At 37.5% G+C, this 20512-nt stretch overlaps 3 protein-coding genes across 5 annotated transcripts; 1 reads left to right on the forward strand and 2 right to left on the reverse strand.

Annotated features, from left to right (window-relative positions):
- Nucleotides 1-1505: 1505 nt before the first annotated feature.
- LOC131026073 (uncharacterized) lies at nt 1506-2093 on the reverse strand. The gene has a single exon (XM_057955848.1). The coding sequence runs from the start codon at nt 2091-2093 to the stop codon at nt 1506-1508; it is 588 nt and encodes a 195-aa protein (XP_057811831.1).
- Nucleotides 2094-7091: 4998 nt separating this feature from the next.
- Nucleotides 7092-15205, reverse strand: LOC130987151 (uncharacterized). Of its 3 annotated transcripts, XM_057910790.1 has the most exons (5): nt 15067-15205; nt 13647-13727; nt 9559-13149; nt 8140-8220; nt 7092-7642 (listed from the first exon to the last, which is right to left on the reverse strand). In XM_057910790.1, exon 3 carries the CDS (start codon nt 11605-11607, stop codon nt 10576-10578), a length of 1032 nt encoding a protein of 343 aa, XP_057766773.1. In that variant the 5' UTR covers nt 11608-13149; nt 13647-13727; nt 15067-15205; the 3' UTR covers nt 7092-7642; nt 8140-8220; nt 9559-10575. The 3 variants fall into 3 exon arrangements, with proteins under 3 accessions (XP_057766773.1, XP_057766774.1, XP_057766775.1); XM_057910791.1 differs by lacking the exon at nt 8140-8220; XM_057910792.1 differs by lacking the exon at nt 13647-13727 and having other exon boundaries at nt 15067-15202.
- A 2904-nt stretch (nt 15206-18109) lies between these two features.
- Nucleotides 18110-20204, forward strand: LOC131026074 (uncharacterized). The gene is made up of 6 exons (XM_057955849.1): nt 18110-18227; nt 18510-18731; nt 18832-18951; nt 19275-19337; nt 19408-19503; nt 19731-20204. Exons 2-6 carry the CDS (start codon nt 18645-18647, stop codon nt 20202-20204), a joined length of 840 nt encoding a protein of 279 aa, XP_057811832.1. The 5' UTR covers nt 18110-18227; nt 18510-18644.
- The last annotated feature ends 308 nt before the right edge of the window (nt 20205-20512 follow it).

Consider the following 20512-nt stretch of genomic DNA (forward strand, 5'->3'; position numbering starts at 1 on the left):
AAAAATTAAAAATTTAAACAATTAAAAAAATTATTCAAAAAAAAATGAGAGGAGAGATAATTTTTAAATAAATATAAATTTTATATTATAAATAAAATATATCAAATTAAAGTTCTTATCACAATCTTTAATTTAATATGCATATTAAATATTTTATAATTAAACGAATTTCAAAATTTTTGAAAGGAACAAACAAAGAAATAAAAAGATAAAGAAAAAGAAAATAAAACCCTTTTTATAGATTCTAGAACTGTAAATAAACGTTTGTTAGAAATGTGAGTTAGTTGACTTAAATATTTTAATATTTTATTTTAAATTATGAATCGTAAAAAAAAAGTTTACAAAATTAAAAAATAATGAAAAATGAATTAAAGAATAGATTTAGTAAAAAAAGATGAGAGAGGAGAGAGAAATTTTTAAAATTTTAATATTTAAACTAATATAATTTTTACATTTTAAATCTTATATTTACATAAACAATAGCAAATTAAAGCTCTTATCGTGATCTTTAATTTGATAGGCATATTGAATATTTTATAATTAATCGAATTTCATAATTTTAGAAATAAATAAAACAAAAAAATAAGAAGTTAAAGAAAAGAAAATGAAAAGAATAAATAGAGTTTATAAATAAATCTTCAATTTTGTCTTAACTACAAAATCGCCATTCAATTTTCAAATTGATTTGAAATCAATTTCTAATTGAAAACTGCTGTTTTAATATAGTATAGATGTGAGATTTTGGCTCTCTTTTTTTTTTTTTTTTTTTTTGGCCTACACCAATATTTCATTTGAACTTATTGAATCGAGAGAATCATGACCAATATGAGTTGAAGTTGATTGACAAAGAATATTGTGAAAATCTGGTTTAAAATTAATTTGATTATTTTACACTATTCTTAGAATTTATTTATTTCTTTTAACATTTTTTTAATTATTTTATTATCGAACTAGACTCAAAAGAAAAAAAAAGTAAGTATATACAAAGGAGCTGAAAATGAGCTAACTATTTAGTTGCAAATTAATTATTGAATATCACATTTAGTTTCAAAATAATTATCAAATTTGATACGAATGAATAAGTACGTAGTTAAGAGCTGATCAAGGAACATGTACGAGGTATCAAGAAAAAAATGTGTAATTCGGGATTTCGGGGTAATTGTTTTTCTTAATTCCATAAACTTTGATACGTTTTTTTTTTTTTGAGGGGTAATTGTGTAAACTTTAATTTTTTTTTTTTTTTTTTTTTTTGAGGGGAAAAGGACTTCCATTAGAAAACTAAAGTGTCAGTTTACAAATGGAATGTCGAAAAAACGAGAAACCAAAGCAGAACGAGAAAAAAGGCCTTGTTTAGCCAAAGAATCAGCAGTGTCATTGTTCTCCCGAGGACACCAGCTAAGCTCCACATTTGCAGCTATGGTTTTCGGCTCGGCATAGAGGAAACAACAATCTGTGGTTTGAGGGCTCTCTCTGCAATTGTTAGACACTCAATGTGGGTGATTTTCTTATCCTGAAAGACAGAGGTTTTGAGCATACCAGCAAGCCCAACACAGAGAAGCAAAAAGGTTATGAACTTCTTTATCCGGAATGCTTCGTATCCTTTCAACCCAAACCTTGACATTCCATGGATCACTTTGATTTACCGGTGTGAGGCGAAGAGGAGAAATTTCCCAAAGAAACGCTGCCCACGAGCAGTCCCGAATAGCATGCTCAATACTCTCCATTTCCTCTCCACATCTTCTACACCACGGTTGAAGCTCAACTGATCTGGAAACGAGGGCTTGAGCAGTAGGAAGGCTTCCACTCAAACACTTCCAAAGGAAAAGTTTGACTTTGGGTATAACTTCCAGACCCCACACCCAATTCCACAGCTCAGAGTCATCCACCGACGTCGAAGCTTCATGAGAACTCCTAAGGGAACTCGCAAGTAAATACCCTGATTTAACCGAAAAAGCATTTCCCTTCCCTGTCGGCCAAATGGGTCTATCAGAAACAGTCGGTTTAATCTTAAAGTTATCTGTGAATTTCCAAAGTTCATCCCGAGGTACAATCGCTTCCAGTTTGTCCATGTCCCACGAAGGGTTAAGCTCCATCAATAAACTCTCTGGCTTTTCATCCTTCCATCTAGGGCTGTCTAAATGGTTATCGGGTTTTGGGTATCCAATTAATCGAACCGAAATTCTCGGGTTTAGGTATCCAATAACCGAATTTTTCGGGTAATGGATCGGTTTCGGTTATTGATTTTACAAAATTTTCGGTTATCGGTTAACCCGATAACTGAATCGGGTTAACCGAATAACCGAAAATTATTTTATAAATTATTTAATATATATATATATATATATATATATATATATATATCATATATAATATATTTGTAAATTAAAATTAGAACTTTAGAAATCAAAACCCAGAATTAGCTCTTCTTCACCCGCCCGCCTCCGCCCAGCTCCCTGAATCCCATCGGCCGTCGCTTCGTCCGCCTCCTTCACCCTCTCCGACGCTTGACGCCGTCCACCGCCCTCCGTCCGCCGCCCTTCGTCAGTTCCTTCCCTCCAGTCCAGGCCGCTCCGCCACGCCGCCACGCCGTTGAGTTCCGGCAACTGGCAGTCCGGCAGGTTTCCTTTGTGAAATTTTAGCTGCATTTGAATTTCAGTGAAAGAATTTAACTATTTGAGCTCCATTAATTAACCTCTTTTTATATCTTGCGAATTTAGTAATTGCTGATGACTGATGAGTGATGCTTTAGATCTGAACTCCTTAAAATTATTGCCGTGATGTAGCGTGATAGGGGTGACATTCATTTTGCTGTGATTTGAATCTAATTGTTGCTGTGAAATTAGATTCGAACTAATTGCTTTGGAATTGTTTTGCAAATTATTTGAATTTTATTTTTTAAATGGGTATTTCGGATACCCAAATAACCCAATCGGTTAACTGAAGCGGTTATTGGGTAACCGAACACCTAAAACGGTTCGGGAACGGGTATTGAAATTTGACAATTTCGGGTTCGGGTAACCGAAAATTCGGGTACGGGTAACCGAACCCGAACCGATCAACACCCCTACTTCCATCTGTGCTGCACTCTTGCAATTGAGAAGTTGCCGTTGCCATCAGGAATCCAAGCATCGACCCCAATTCGAATCCGTTTCCCGTCCCCAAGGCGCCACGCTATTCCCTTAAGAATAAGGTCACGTCCAGCTATCAAGCTTTTCCAAACGAAATAAGGAGTATGGGCTTGAGTAGCTAGGAGGATGTCCGATCTAGGAAAATACCGGGCTTTCAGTGAACGAGCAAGGAGAGTGGAATCATTTTGAAGGATTCACCACACTTGTTTAGCTAGCAACGCTTGGTTAAACAGATTGATGTCTCTAAACCCGAGACCTCCCTCCCTCTTTGTAGTACAAAGTTTTCGCCAATTCTTCCAATGGATACGTCTCTCCTCGTTCTTTTGGCCCCAGAAAAAGCTCGCAGCGATGCTATTCAACCTTTGGCAAATCTGATCGGGAATGAGAAAACAACTCATTAAATAGGTTGGGATGGATTGAAGCACAGATTTGATGAGAATTGTCTTTCCAGCACCCGAAAGGAATCGACGCTTCCAATCTTTGGCCTTTTTCCTTGTGCGATCAACCAACATTTGGAAGATTTCCACTTTAGATCTTCCCACTACACTCGGAATACCCAGATACTTCCCTTGTTGATCAACAATTCTAACACCCATAAGATCCGCCAGATCCACTTTCAAATGCTCCGCTATTCCGCCACTAAAAGAGATGGAAGACTTCTCAAGACTAACCTTCTGCCCCGAGGCCAATTCATACTACTGCAGCACCGAACGAACCACCTCCACTTTCGCCACACAAGCTCTGCCGAAAATAATACAGTCATCCGCGAAAAGCAGATGACTGATCCGAGGGGCAGTTCTGCAGAGACGCGCTCCATGAAGTAGATTTCTAGTCTCAGCATTGCGCAGTAAACCTGAAAGAGCTTCAGCACAAAAAAGAAACAAGAAAGGTGATAGCGGGTCTCCTTGTCTAAGCCCGCGGCTTGGCACAAAAGAGTCTCCCGGTGAGCCATTGGCAAGAACACTGAAAGAAACTGAGGTCACACAACGCATCACCAAATCAACCACAGAGGAATGAAAGCTAAGTTGTCTCATCATAGCATCAAGAAACCTCCACTCAACCCTATCATACGCTTTGGCCATATCAAGCTTAAACGCGAAACACCCTCTGTCTTTTGCTTTATTAAGTTTCATCATGTGAAAGATCTCAAACACTAAAAGGGCATTATCAGTAATTTGGCGACCCGGGACGAAGGCAGATTGACTTTCATTGATAACAGCAGGAAGACACAACTTAATCCAATTAGTAATAACTTTGGAGACAAGCTTATAAATGACGTTGCAAAGACTAATAGGACGGAACTCTGAAGGGACAAGACACTTTTTCTTTTTAGGGATTAAACAAATGAAAGTTATCAACTCAACTTTGATACGTTGATAACATTTCATAAGTGCTTTATACAGGGGTGGACTAAAATAAAAACACATTTTAGAATATAAAAAAGAAACAATTTTCAGCCCTTAGATCATCAAGATCTACGGTTGATTCATCACCTAGCTGGATGAATTCATAGTCCCGAGTTTGAATCTCATAGGCAGTAAAAAATTTATTTTTCGCAATTCATATATTTACACAGTGAATTCATATGTGTTCTACAGAAAATCCATACATTTTAAACAATTCGTATGTCATATGTTAAGAAGTGTTTATACCGTAGTCCTCCCCAATATATATATATATATATATATATATATATATATATATTAAAGCGGGGAAGGCTAAAATAAGTACACTTCTTAAGATATAAAATAAGAATCATTTTCAGTCCTCAGATCATCAAGATCTACGGTTGATTCATCATCCTGTTGAATGAATTCATAGTCCTGAGTTCGAATCTCAAAGGTAGCAAAAATTTATTTTTCGCAATTCATACATTTATACAGCGAATTCATACGTATTCTACATAAAATTCATACATTTTTCCTAGTTTTTATTTCTTAATTTAAGAGGTGCTCTCACAATAGTCATTCCCTATATATATATCCACTCCCTCATAGTACATAGGTCCAAATTTGGACCACATAATGGGGCCACGTGGCTCACTAGAAGCACGCAACGTGGCAGCAGCCTCCCGAGACCTTCCAAAGCATTTCAAGGAAAAAAACACGGACGGGTAAAATAATCATTTCAAAAATTAAAAAAAAAATTAAAATATATATATATATATATATATATATATTATGCATATAATTGAACACCAATATGCATAAACATAAATCTAAATATACATAACGTTGGATAGAAATATGCATGAGAAAGTATCAATATGCAAACCCTCTGGTGTCTCTCGCCGTCGAATAATGCTATGCATATTTGTGTGTAACGGTATGCATATTTATATTTTTCTTTATGCATATTCGTGTTGAACTATATGCATAGTATTATGCGACATCGTCAGGTAGCTCTCGCTGCTGGTCATTTGACGGATCATACTTTTTCAGATGGGTCACATACTGACCATGCATATTTCTATCTAGCGACATGCATATTTGTGTTTACCTTTATGCATATTGGTGTTCAATTACATGCATAATTTTTACGAAGGTCGTGAAAAAAAAATGAATTTTTGGTAAATAAATAATATATATATATGTATATATATTATAATTTCCAAAATTTTATTCCTATTTTATCATTTTGTGTATTTTACCTTGGAAGGCATCCGTCACGTGTCACTCTCCTAGCGCGTCATGTACACATAATGCGGTCCTTAATTAGGATCTATATACTATTATAAGGGGTGGGATCTACATGATCCACTCCTTATATATATATTAGAACGAGTTTTATGTATAAATTTGATGCGTTAGAACAATATATTCAAAGTCTTGTATTGTACGTTGTTTAGGCTTACAGTTTCATTAGATTTGTTCTCCGTGCGATGCATGATGATAATTATAATTAAAATAATATATATTAAATATAATATATATATATATATATATATATATATATATATATATTATAGTAGTTATATTATTTCAATATTGATTGTAAAGTACACAAATTTTAAATACCATAATTTGATGTCAATCCAAACAGCACTATATTTCATTATGTAATTGGGCCGTTTCTGTCTGCCCATTTTATGTAATTCTGCTTCCTTTTAAAAAATGGTTAGTTGTGAATTTTTTTGGATACGCTGGGCTTCAAGTTGTTTCAATGTTGGATAACTTTTTACACACCTCTTATTTTATTTATTAGTAGTCCTTTATTTAAAATAATTATAAAAATACTAACAATTGTATACTATTTTATCCATATAACCCCCAAATTAAAATCTTAATAATAATTTCTCATTGCAATTATACTTTTAGAATTCTAAGAAGCTGTGTGGTAGACTCAAATTAAAATTTTGAAATGTTGAATTGGTCTTCTCAGAATAAATTATCATCTATTTTCTCAAAGCTAAGTTGTAGTGATCTGCTTCTCTAAAAATTCCCTTTTTTAAACTTAATTAAATGAAAATTTGGTCATGATGTTTGATAGATATAATTCAGCTCAAACCCAACAAAGATGTTTGCAAATTTTTCGAGGAGTTCGGCAAATTATATGCAACTGAAATGATACAAGATTTAACTTCAAAAAAAAATGATACAAGATTTAGATTCGAATTCCTACATCATCACGAATGAAAGGCTGCTACTGCTACTAATAATTGCATTATAATGGAAGGATGCATTTATATGTGCATGGTTTTAAATTAATAATTACTAATGCCCTCATTATTATTATTATTATTATTATTATTATTATTATTATTATTATTATTATTATTATTATTATTATTATTATTATTATTATTATTATTATTATTATCTAACAATTGATTGACTAAAAAGATAATGGGCTTATTTATGTTATTATCTAAAACCATAATTTTCTCTCTTTAACCTTTTTTGTTAATGTTAGGCATGCATGTAAGTTGCTTCTCAATTCGTATTTAAAATTTATTATGAGATCAAAGAGTTTGAAACCTTAATCTTTTTGTTTCTCCAGTTTCCTCTTTCAATTTCCAAAAGTTCAGTTTTGCACATTTTCACAATATAGTGCACCGATCGATCAAATTAGAATCTTCATGCCTTTTCACACACCGATTGTGACAACCCGACCCCGGGAGAATAAGAAACGGCTACTTAAGGGGATTTGCTAGACTTTGTTAGAATAAAATGGGAGATATGTTTTTAGATTTAGGTAATACATTGTTAATAAAGGAGTGCCGCAATTGAAGGATAATAAATACAACAATTGAGATAGAAATCTTCCCAACCAGGATCAAAAGTTCGGAGGTCTGAGGCAACAAGATAACACTTCATACTAGACATTCGTATATGCGAGATTCAATTGCTAGAAATGCGATTGCCAAAAGAGTTCATAATAATTAGGCTAAGAATATTTAAAGAGTCATTCTCAAAAGATATCCACCTAAGTGAATATTACGGCAGCGGAAATTATTATATGAAACTACAGCAACATCCTCCCTCAGCCTCGCACGACACCACTTGCCGCTCAACCTGCAAAAGGTTTTGAAAACAATTGCAGGGCTGAGTACTAATATACTCAGTGGGTTTAGCCATTTGAAAATCCATTTAAAAGAATAATCCATGCTATGAACAGTATAACATAGAAATATTTGGAAGCATTCCATGCATACTTAAAATAAATTTGTGGATCCATTTTCAGTCTTCTCTCTATTGGTGCTTCACCTATTATGTGAACTTGTGGGAGCAGCCCACAGAGGTCCACTACCATGCATGTTTCAGAAATGGGAGCAGCCCAAGTCTGACAGTCTGAGGCAAGTGGGAGCAGCCCACAATACCCCCTTGTGTGTACACAATCCTAACCGGGGCGATCCAATCGCTACGCCGGCTAGGACCCGATCGTTAGATAACATAGGAGCACTTTAAACAATAGAGATATAAGAAACATTTTAACATGGATATTCATTTGCGTTTGCATAATACAAGTAGAGTTCAATAACTCAAAGCATACTTTGGAAAATAAAACCCACCTTGATAGAACAAGCTCGTAGATAAAAGATGTACAATTCTCTTCTTGTAAAAGCAATGCTAATTCCTTCTCTCAAGTGGACCTACAAGACAATCTAATCTTAATAGGTCTCAAAATATCGTATGAACTAACGATTCTACAAAGCTGCTAAATCTTAATATTCTGCGCCCGGATTTTCAAAACTCAATTAAAAGTCTTGGACAAAATCAATTTATAAAAATACTATAATTGCATCATAGTATGCAAAATCAGTTCGTGTTTTAATTCTCATAAATAAACACACTTAATCTATGCGTAAAATAATTGATCAAAACTCAAATTATAGAGTCTAATTAAATAATTAGACCATTAAATCATTATCCAAATTACTCAACTAATTAAAGATATTTGAGTAAAGGCTGATTTAAAGAAATAAATTAGCCCAAAACCTTAAAATAAAACCCAACTCAATTTTAATAATATTAGCCCAACTTTCCAGCCCAATACTAAATTAAAGCTTTAGCCCATCCTTGAGCCCAACTTCCTTATCTCTCCCTAAAATCCCTAATTTAACTCTCACACCCCAACACACACATACAACTCACGCACCCTCCTCTCTCTCTCTGCCGCTCACTCCCCACCCTCTCTGCGCCCTCCTGCCGTCGCCACCGGACGGCGGCGCCGTCCCCGGAGGCCAGCGGCTCCGCCTCCTCTCTCCTTCCCTTCGACCTCTCTCTGTCTTCCCTCAGCCCTCTCTCTTCTCCTCTCTCTCTCTCTCTTCCCCCAGCCCTCTCTCTCTCCTCTCATTTCTTCCTCTTCTCCGTCGACGGCAGGGGAAGCCACCGCCGGTGCCGCGTCGACAGCAGCACGGCAGCAGCGGCGTCGCTCCCTCTCTTCTCCTCCTGCTCGCGGCGGGCAGCCGCTCCGGGAACAACAGCGCCGCCGCGGCGACCGCAGCAGCACTGCTGCCTTCTCTTCTTTCTTCCTCTCGGCCGGGCGAGCAGCAGCACCCCGAAGGACCGTCGCGCCGCCGTCCTCGCCACCACCACCTCCGATTCTCCCTCTCGACCGGCAGCAGCAGCTGCCTTCGCCGTCCCTGCACGGAGCAGCGCCGCTGCCTCTCCTTTCCTCCAGATCCGGCGACGCCGTTGCCCTCGCTCCGTCCGACAACAGCACAGCACAGCAGCAGCAGCAGCACCGGCACCGCCTCTCCTGCCACGCCGAGCAGCCGATGCTGCTCTGCTTCTCCGGCTAAAACCGCCGGCCAACACCCCTCCCCAAAAACCTCAAAACCCCTATCTCATTCTAACCTTCTAATTTCTTTGAAAAGGTGAAGGAAAAATTGTAATCTTTTCTTATGCAAAATTCAGTTTTTTCTTATGCAAAAATTCAATCTTTTCTTATGAAATGGGCAAAACACTTGAGAAATATATATACTTACAACATGTGTTCTTTGTTTTTGTGATGTATGGTGTAACAGATTTGCTTTTTGGGACAGAACTTCCTTGAAGGGATGCTTGTGATTTGAATGAATTTTTGGAGAGGAAAGAAAGCTGATGATAATTGTATTTTCTGTGAATGATCTGATCTTTGAGTTTTGGCAAGTTTATTGTGGAAAGGAAAATTTGCATGTAAGATGATTGGCTTAAGAAGTGGTGAATGGTAGAGTGAAACGTGGTTGAATTTTTGATGACTATGGACAAGTGGCTGCTGCCAAAGTAACACATAAATCTCTCTACAAAAACAAAAGTTAAAAATCTACAAAATTTAATGAGGCATGTGGGCTGACATGAATTAAAAAAATTTATGGATCAAAATGGGCTTATAAAATACACATAATCTTAATTCAAAAATAAGTAAGACCCAAACTAGATAAGTTAGTATAATAATTCTATTTAGGTCCAATTCAAATTAAAAGTAAATGAAAAAAAAAATGTAATATGAAATATATTCACATAGTCACGTATTTGCATTTAATCTCTCTTGGTAAAATTTAATAAAATCTTTCATTAAAAGAAATACCCTTTTTTGTTTTTCAACAAAAAATTTATCCGGGCGAGAATTCACTTAAATAATATTCTAAGTTCAAGTATTATCGGGAAATCCTATTAGGAAAAATCGGGGTGTTACATCCTTCCCCCCTAAAAAAAATTTCATCCTCGAAATTTGGTATACCTAGGCTAGCAAACTCGACTTCTAGTCTACACATACTTTCTCGTTCGTAGTGATTCTATAAAGGCAGAATAAATCCGCTTGCCCCATAAAGTTTTGATCTTTCGATCGAATATGTCCATCAATCTCTTCTCATTTTTTTTTTTTGAATCCCAGTATGACTAACGTGTCATGCTTCCTTATTATTCTCTATATATCATCTCGAAAGCTTCCACCACCATAGGCTTTAAACTTAACATGCATGTAAAGATAAAAGTGTGAAGCTCTTGATGTTAAAGCAGATACGTCAATTTATGACGATTGTACCTTCTAAATCTTCAGGTGCTTGGGCTGCTTGTTGCTGGTTAAGAGCATAAGCCTTAGCACGTCCAGGTTGTCTCTGATTTGGTCGTTCATTGCCAATTGGTACCTGATTCTGTCCTTGAGGGGCAAAGTTATGAGGTTGTGGAATTCTCATGTTCTCATTATTGTTTGGACAGTCTCTGGCGAAATGCCCTGGTTGCTTGCACCTAAAGCAGTCGTTGGAACCTATCTTACATTCACCATAGTGATTTTTCTGACATGTTGGACATAACGGCTTTCCTTCCGCATGTCCTTGCTGTTGTTGTCGATTTCCTCTCCATGGTTGCTTTCTTTTTTCTAGGTTTCCTTCATTTCCGTCTTCCCATTTACGTTTCATTTTTCCATAGTCTTGGGTCGGTGCTTGTGCTAACACACTCTCTTTTTCTTTTGGTAGTATTGCTTCGATGTTTAGGGCCCTGCTCAAAGATTGAGTATATGTTAGCGCTCCCTGACTTGCTAGTGGAACGGCTATCTCAAGCCGCAGACCTTGTCGAAACTTTTCTGCACATTTCTCATCTGTGTCAACTAGATGGGGAGCATATCGCGAAAGCTGGTTAAACATTTGGTCGTACTCTGTGACCGTCATACTTCCTTGTCGTAAATTCCAAAACTCATCCTGTTTCTTTTTCCTATAGCATCCAGGGATATACTTTTCATATAATCTTTCTTTAAAATCATTCCACGTGTACACCTCCCATTGCTCGGGGGTCAAGGTTCGTCGCACTGATTCCCACCAGAATTCAGCCTCATCAACGAGTTGGAAAATTGCGCATGTGAGTTTCTCCCTATCCCCACAGCCAACGTGGTTGAGTATCCTCTCAGTAGCTCTTACCCATCTCTCGGCATCCAGAGGATCACCGAGCCCATCAAAAGTTGGTGGATTATGCTTGCGAAACCTTTCTTCCACACTTCGCTCTGGTATAATTCGTGGCGCATGTCCTTCAGGGTTAGGTCCTCTTTCTCCTTCTCCAGCCATTATGTATTCAATTAATAATGTTGAACTCCTTCTTCATTCTTTCTAATAAAAATCCGTGATACTGGTGACATAAGGATCCTTCTATTGTCTGAAACGATCGTTGGTTGTCTACAAGTCATCCTTTCATGTATCGTGCTTTGATATTCTAACTTTCGTATTCTGACTTTCTATATATGGTTTACCCTTCCTTGATCATCTTTCTATGTTATGTCATTCTATACTTTCTATGTTCTCTCTGTCTATGTTCAGTGCTTTCAATGTATAGTTCTTTCTATTTCTAGTCTGTTCATGTCCTCTAAAATCCTCTGATCATAAAAATCTAAAGACATCCTTCATCAGTTCACTAAGCGACTATAGTCTGTCATCATATCCTTTCTAGGTTCATAACCTAACTAAAATTGTAATAACACATAGTGGTTGAATCATCTCATGGTAATAAATTGTATATCATGCAGTTATGCAACATTTGCTTATTAAAATCAAGTTAGCACATAGTCTTGCATGATAAAAATGTTTTCAATCTTAAATTCATGTTTAGTCTCAATATAGGTTAAGGTTCCATACATGTTGCGTTTCAGTGTACGGACGTCTCCATACATGATCCGCTTCAGTGTATGTTCAGTCACAATTCATATCAATACATTCAATCTTAAAACACATTAATTCTTATTGCATGTTCAGTCTCAGCATGTATATTCTATCTCAATGCATGTTCAGCCTCAATGCGTTTATAGTTTCAATACATGCTATGTTTCAATGCATGTTCAGTCTCAATACATGTTCCGTCTCAATGCATGTCTTGTCTCAGTGCATGTTCAGTCTCAATGCATGTCCCGTCTCTATGCATATTCAGTCTCAATACATGTTCATCTCAATGCAAGTTCAATCATAATGCATGTTCCATCTCAATGCATATTCAATCTTAACATGTTCTATAACATATTCATTTGGTGCATGCATTTCAGTAAACATTTTGAAAACATGATTAACGTACCTTGGTTGAGGGCAGTGTGACGACGAGCTGAGAGTTGATGTATAAACTTTTAGAAGTCTAGAGATGCTATCCTAGACTCAACATAAATGAACTTGTGGTCTCAGAGCCAAGAACTTTTGCTCTGATACCATCTGTGACAACCCGACCCCGGGAGAATAAGAAACGGCTACTTAAGGGGATTTGCTAGACTTTGTTAGAATAAAATGGGAGATATGTTTTTAGATTTAGGTAATACATTGTTAATAAAGGAGTGCCGCAATTGAAGGATAATAAATACAACAATTGAGATAGAAATCTTCCCAACCAGGATCAAAAGTTCGGAGGTCTGAGGCAACAAGATAACACTTCATACTAGACATTCGTATATGCGAGATTCAATTGCTAGAAATGCGATTGCCAAAAGAGTTCATAATAATTAGGCTAAGAATATTTAAAGAGTCATTCTCAAAAGATATCCACCTAAGTGAATATTACGGCAGCGGAAATTATTATATGAAACTACAGCAACATCCTCCCTCAGCCTCGCACGACACCACTTGCCGCTCAACCTGCAAAAGGTTTTGAAAACAATTGCAGGGCTGAGTACTAATATACTCAGTGGGTTTAGCCATTTGAAAATCCATTTAAAAGAATAATCCATGCTATGAACAGTATAACATAGAAATATTTGGAAGCATTCCATGCATACTTAAAATAAATTTGTGGATCCATTTTCAGTCTTCTCTCTATTGGTGCTTCACCTATTATGTGAACTTGTGGGAGCAGCCCACAGAGGTCCACTACCATGCATGTTTCAGAAATGGGAGCAGCCCAAGTCTGACAGTCTGAGGCAAGTGGGAGCAGCCCACAATACCCCCTTGTGTGTACACAATCCTAACCGGGGCGATCCAATCGCTACGCCGGCTAGGACCCGATCGTTAGATAACATAGGAGCACTTTAAACAATAGAGATATAAGAAACATTTTAACATGGATATTCATTTGCGTTTGCATAATACAAGTAGAGTTCAATAACTCAAAGCATACTTTGGAAAATAAAACCCACCTTGATAGAACAAGCTCGTAGATAAAAGATGTACAATTCTCTTCTTGTAAAAGCAATGCTAATTCCTTCTCTCAAGTGGACCTACAAGACAATCTAATCTTAATAGGTCTCAAAATATCGTATGAACTAACGATTCTACAAAGCTGCTAAATCTTAATATTCTGCGCCCGGATTTTCAAAACTCAATTAAAAGTCTTGGACAAAATCAATTTATAAAAATACTATAATTGCATCATAGTATGCAAAATCAGTTCGTGTTTTAATTCTCATAAATAAACACACTTAATCTATGCGTAAAATAATTGATCAAAACTCAAATTATAGAGTCTAATTAAATAATTAGACCATTAAATCATTATCCAAATTACTCAACTAATTAAAGATATTTGAGTAAAGGCTGATTTAAAGAAATAAATTAGCCCAAAACCTTAAAATAAAACCCAACTCAATTTTAATAATATTAGCCCAACTTTCCAGCCCAATACTAAATTAAAGCTTTAGCCCATCCTTGAGCCCAACTTCCCTATCTCTCCCTTAAATCCCTAATTTAACTCTCACACCCCAACACACACATACAACTCACGCACCCTCCTCTCTCTCTCTGCCGCTCACTCCCCACCCTCTCTGCGCCCTTCTGCCGTCGCCACCGGACGGCGGCGCCGTCCCCGGAGGCCAGCGGCTCCGCCTCCTCTCTCCTTCCCTTCGACCTCTCTCTGTCTTCCCTCAGCCCTCTCTCTTCTCCTCTCTCTCTCTCTCTTCCCCCAGCCCTCTCTCTCTCCTCTCATTTTTTCCTCTTCTCCGTCGACGGCAGGGGAAGCCACCGCCGGCGCCGCGTCGACAGCAGCACGGCAGCAGCGGCGTCGCTCCCTCTCTTCTCCTCTTGCTCGCGGCGGGCAGCCGCTCCGGGAACAACAGCGCCGCCGTGGCGACCGCAGCAGCACTGCTGCCTTCTCTTCTTTCTTCCTCTCGGCCGGGCGAGCAGCAGCACCCCGAAGGACCGCCGCGCCGCCGTCCTCGCCACCACCACCTCCGATTCTCCCTCTCGACCGGCAGCAGCAGCTGCCTTCGCCGTCCCTGCACGGAGCAGCGCCGCTGCCTCTCATTTCCTCCAGATCCGGCGACGCCGTCGCCCTCGCTCCGTCCGACAACAGCACAGCACAGCAGCAGCAGCAACACCGGCACCGCCTCCTCCTGCCACGCCGAGCAGCCGATGCTGCTCTGCTTCTCCGGCTAAAACCGCCGGCCAACACCCCTCCCCAAAAACCTCAAAACCCCTATCTCATTCTAACCTTCTAATTTCTTTGAAAAGGTGAAGGAAAAATTGTAATCTTTTCTTATGCAAAATTCAGTCTTTTCTTATGCAAAAATTCAATCTTTTCTTATGAAATGGGCAAAACACTTGAGAAATATATATACTTACAGCATGTGTTCTTTGTTTTTGTGATGTATGGTGTAACAGATTTGCTTTTCGGGACAGAACTTCCTTGAAGGGATGCTTGTGATTTGAATGAATTTTTGGAGAGGAAAGAAAGCTGATGATAATTGTATTTTCTGTGAATGATCTGATCTTTGAGTTTTGGCAAGTTTATTGTGGAAAGGAAAATTTGCATGTAAGATGATTGGCTTAAGAAGTGGTGAATGGTAGAGTGAAACGTGGTTGAATTTTTGATGACTATGGACAAGTGGCTGCTGCCAAAGTAACACATAAATCTCTCTACAAAAACAAAAGTTAAAAATCCACAAAATTTAATAAGGCATGTGGGCTGACATGAATTAAAAAAATTTATGGATCAAAATGGGCTTATAAAATACACATAATCTTAATTCAAAAATAAGTAAGACCCAAGCTAGATAAGTTAGTATAATAATTCTATTTAGGTCCAATTCAAATTAAAAGTAAATGAAAAAAAAAATGTAATATGAAATATATTCACATAGTCACGTATTTGCATTTAATCTCTCTTGGTAAAATTTAATAAAATCTTTCATTAAAAGAAATACCCTTTTTTGTTTTTCAACAAAAATTTTATCCGGGCGAGAATTCACTTAAATAATATTCTAAGTTCAAGTATTATCGGGAAATCCTATTAGGAAAAATCGGGGTGTTACACCGATCAACTTAATTTAATTAAATTCTCGCATTGCACTTATAGAATCTTCATCAAATCAATACCTTTCTACAAATATATAGTTCTTGAGATGAACTTCAATTATGTGGAAAAGAGAAAATGATGAATAAATATAGTATATATCAATTAGAATGAAGGGTCTAGTCACGTACATCAAAATCAGAGGTTGCATGGATTTTTCAAACTACAATTTATATATATGCTGCTTAGCTGGCATATATTCTTCTTTATTACGTGCTTCATTCCAACTCTACTGCCCTTTTCAATGTTATACATATATGAATTCACTCTTAAATTTAATGTATTTACCACGTCCCAATGATACTATCACGAATTGCCTGTAAAAAGTTACTAATTCAATTTTGTTTTTTTGGCTATATCTAGGGGATCTAAACACTGAATTATAAATTTGTACATCAAAGTGATCAATCTGCCGTAGACATTCACGATATAAAGATTGAAAATGGTCCATATTTTACATGATAAACACCTAAACTCATTTGAATCAATGCATATATATATATATATGATTGATCTTAAGGATTTTTATTACGAAGATAAGATTTGTGGGTGTCTTGGACAGACTAATATACATTATAAAATATTGAGATCTATTGGTTACTGTTTTTTGGTTCGATCACCAATTACTTGTCATGAATTTAGTCTCATGCATATTGATTCCGACTTCGATAAAAATTACTACGTTGCAATGTGACCAATGCGCCATTTCGAATATTAAACCACAAGTCAAATGTATATATAATTTTGCAGTATAAGTTTGAGTTTTCAGTTTGAGCTTTGTTTGATATATAATCAAATAAAATCACCGGACTATGAAAATACATATGAAGACACTAACTAATTATCAAGTATAGGTAAAAAAAGGATAAAAAGTGGCCTCAATTAAAGAAAGATATGCTAATGCGACCAAAGGTGGTTCTTGGAGTGGATGGGGGGAACTAACTACTAACATCTAACATGACTTTGCCTGATCAAAAAAAAAAAATGCGACCAAAGGATAAACACGTAAAATAAATTCTAAATTGCACGTAAGCATTAATGTAATAAGCCATTTTGCAAGAAAAAAACACAAAAGTTGCTAAGATATATCGAGAAGCATATTATATGGTAATGAGTCTAATGACATTATCATTATCTAGGAAACAAGAATTGATAGAATTAAATTCAATTAAAGTCACACTACTACAAAAGTTTACATACATAACAGTGCATAGATAACGGTTTTTTTCAAAAACCGTTATGTATGAGCGCACTTTTAGGAATAGATAACGGTTTTGCAAAAATCCGTTATCTATGTAGTGTTGTCTATATGCATAGATAACGGTTTCAATTAATTCGTTATGTTTTTGTGTTATCTATTAGGTACATACATAACGGTATTACAAACCGTTAAGCGGACCGTTATCTATGTGCGTATTTTTGAACTCTTACATAACGATTATTGAAACCGTTAAGACAAAGTGTTATGTATGCGATTATTTCATTTAATTTTTTATTTTCATAATTAATTTATTAATTAAATAATTTAAAAATATTGTAAAATTGTACTATCTCTCAAACTCGATTCTCCTCCCCAAATCTCTCTCTCTCTTCGCGATCTCTCCCTCTTTGAGAGATAGTCGCCGCCGTGCCGAGGCAAGTTCCGGCGAATGGTAGCTATTCGCCCTCTTCCGGCGACATCGGTCGCCGCGACCTCGCCTAGCTAGGGCAAAGGTCGAGCCCTAGTTCTTCTCTGTTCGGTACAACCCAGTTGTCGCCATCTCAGGGAGATCGGCGAGCTGCGCGACCTAGAACCCGCCCATCGTTGCTGGTGGTCCGAGGATCGGCGAGCCGATGGTGTTCTACGGCCGGTTCTCTTCTCAACTCCACACAATCGAGGCAGGAAAGGGGGAAAGCCCTAATTCTCCTCTCATCCTCTATCTGTCGTTTCGGCCGTGAGCTTTCGGTGAGGCCACCGCTGGTAAGCTTTCCCTTTCTATGTCGTCTCTCATTTTTCCCAATTCCCACTGGAAAACAAAAGCCCTAATTTTTTTTAAGAAATCCCCAAATTTTCAGATTCGGTCAACCTCTCCTCCGATTCCACAGTTCACCGTCGATTTAGAATAGGTGTAAGTGAGTGGCTCCAACTATATGGATGTCCCAATGGCAAAGAAATTGCTAATTTCTTCAAATTGATTGATGCCAATGACAACTTACTTTGTTCATTAAAGTTTGGTGGATACCTGCATCTGTTTTTGAAGTATTTTAGATCTGTTTGGATTATTTTTCAGATTGGTGATGGGTTGGTTGAGATTTTCTGAAGCTTGGAGAAAAATTGATTGGGGAACAAGTTGGGTGGAGTCGGAGGAGATGGGAGAAGGATGCAGATTGCTCATGGATTTGGGGCGTCCATGGCTGAACCGTGGTTGGCTGCTCATGAAGATTTATCTAGGTATATGCTTTGATCCTATTTAGTTGAAAATTGAAATTGAAATATTCTTGAAATGGAGACTGAAACTTTTTTATTCTTTGATGCTTGCTTAGATGATCTTGAAATTTTCTGAATTTGCTTCTGATTTATTGAATTCAATGCATATGATTGGTTTTGGTATTTGCATTAGGTCAAGTGACTTGTGTTTCTTGTCATTTATGTCCATTCCTTCTCTCTCGGATTGGTGTTTCTTCCATCAGTGAACTCATTTGCACTCAACTTCTTTTGTTTGAACCGAAACAGCTCCTAACCCAAATATGCCTCGCAATATCGACCCTTATACTTCACGCCGCAGAGCATGGCAAGCCCATCGAGAAGCTCTTCTACAGCCTGCAGAATTTACAGAGCCAAGATAATGGAAATGCCGCTGTTTTGGAGATGCTGACAGTCTTGCCTGAAATCATTGAAGATCAAAATGGTGATTTCCGTGTAACCTCTGCTCGACGTAAAGAGTATGGACAAGAGGTTTTGCAATCTGATTCATGCAACTTCACTGGATTTTTCCTTGTCTGGGGATTGCGTTCCAGTTATTTGTTCATGATAGAATGTACTTTTGGTGGTGCAGCTTCTTGCACAAACTCCTACGGTGCTGGAGTTTCTAATGCAGCAGATTGGTGAGGGTGTTGGGAACAACGTCCAACATCATGACAGGAACAGAAAGATATTACGTTGTTTGCTGAGCTGGGTAAGAACTGATAAAATAATTTATATACCGTTTATTGTCTAACCTGGGAAATGACACGGTACTTCCTTTACAGGAGAATGGTTTTTATTACTATTAAAATGTGCAAATTTTTGATTCAAGAATTAGAGGTTCTAAATTCCCTTGAGTTGTTTCTGATGAAGTTAAAGTTCTGCTTCCTGACTTTCATAATTAAACTTCATTAGAGTTAAAGGGGGGAAAGTTTTTCCAACTGCATATTTTTCATTGTTGAATAGTGCCAGTTGCAATATTCATTTTGCACAATATTCATTTTGCACATACTGATGACTTGTTATTTATTCTAGACTTTGGATATTCTCCTGCAAATTCTTGTTGTCTTCCCAAAGGTAGAACCCCTGCGAAGTAAGGTAAGAATTGCAGATCTCTCCACTTGATGGCCATATTCCAAACTCTATCTAACGACACATTTTTTTCTAGGTTACCTCTTTCATTCATCGTATGGTGGACACTCTAGGACCTTCAATATTTCCTTATCTTCCGAATGCACTGGGCCAGTTGCTAATAGAAAGTGAGGTATAAAGATTTGTCTCTTAATCGTTTTTCTTGAATCTTCTATTTATTTTACTACTTCTAATTTTATATACTGAACTTTGTGTGGGGGTGTAATGGTCAGTTACTGATAAAAGTTATGCTGAGTTCTTGTGTTCATATGTTCTGAAATAATAAGTACCCTTTTGCCTTGATGTTTTGGACTTTCTGGTGTCTGTGATTTTATATGGTTGATGATTTTACATTTGCAGCAACATCTTCAGCTAAATGGGCTGAGTGCATGTTTGATCATCAGGCTTGTATGGTTTAGATACACTTCTATTGTATGGAAACTATACTTTCGACCAAGTATATGGTCATATGTTTTCCTCAGCCTCATTAAGTACTTATTGAGAGGGATGAGAGGCGTGGCGCTTTGCTTGATTCTGTTGTTTGAATCGCTGCTTGGCTTCTTGGGCTTGCTGTGCTCGACGGTGGTGCCCACCGCGGGCGGATTGAGCAGCAGGGACTGGATTAGCTGGGCATTCGTGTTTCAGGCCGTCGTATACACGGGGTTTATGACGATTATGTTGCTCTACAGTGTGGCGGCTACTGCTGTGCTGTTTATGTATTGCAAGGCTTTGCAGGGGGAGCTTGCCTTTGAGATTGCGGAGGAGCTCGCGCAGGAGTATATCCGGCTGCCTTTCGATGATGGGAAGCTTTCCCACGTTGTCTACGTCGTGTAGCTGAGGTTTGCAGCTTAAACCTTGTGAAATTTTCCTGCTTATGACCTTGCTATATCGTTGGTTTACAATGCTTCTTCATATGCTGTTAGAGGTGTATCTTGTGTAGTTGTGGGGTTGTACAGGAGATGTAGACTTGTGATAATAAAAAAAATGATCTTTTTGAATGAGACTGCCTTTTTTGAAGCTTCTTAGACTTGAGATGGCAATGGATTAATGCAGGGAGTAGTGCTACTATTTTTTTTTTTTTTTTGATCAGTAAAATTAAATATTTTATTGAGATTAAAAGCAAGGCACCAGGGATGCCAATT

The sequence above is a fragment of the Salvia miltiorrhiza genome, chromosome 5, assembly GCF_028751815.1.
Source record: "Salvia miltiorrhiza cultivar Shanhuang (shh) chromosome 5, IMPLAD_Smil_shh, whole genome shotgun sequence".
Lineage (NCBI taxonomy): Eukaryota > Viridiplantae > Streptophyta > Magnoliopsida > Lamiales > Lamiaceae > Salvia > Salvia miltiorrhiza.

Excerpts from the sequence above, each read along its gene's own strand:
- LOC131026074 (XM_057955849.1), top strand. The coding sequence starts at position 18,645 with ATGCTGACAGTCTTGCCTGAAATCATTGAAGATCAAAATGGTGATTTC. Across the intron at positions 18,732-18,831 it reads GTAAAGAGTATGGACAAGAG|CTTCTTGCACAAACTCCTAC; the intron begins GTTTTGCAATCT and ends TTGGTGGTGCAG. Across the intron at positions 19,504-19,730 it reads AGTTGCTAATAGAAAGTGAG|CAACATCTTCAGCTAAATGG; the intron begins GTATAAAGATTT and ends TTACATTTGCAG.
- LOC131026073 (XM_057955848.1), bottom strand. The coding sequence starts at position 2,093 with ATGGAGCTTAACCCTTCGTGGGACATGGACAAACTGGAAGCGATTGTA.
- LOC130987151 (XM_057910791.1), bottom strand. The coding sequence starts at position 11,607 with ATGGCTGGAGAAGGAGAAAGAGGACCTAACCCTGAAGGACATGCGCCA.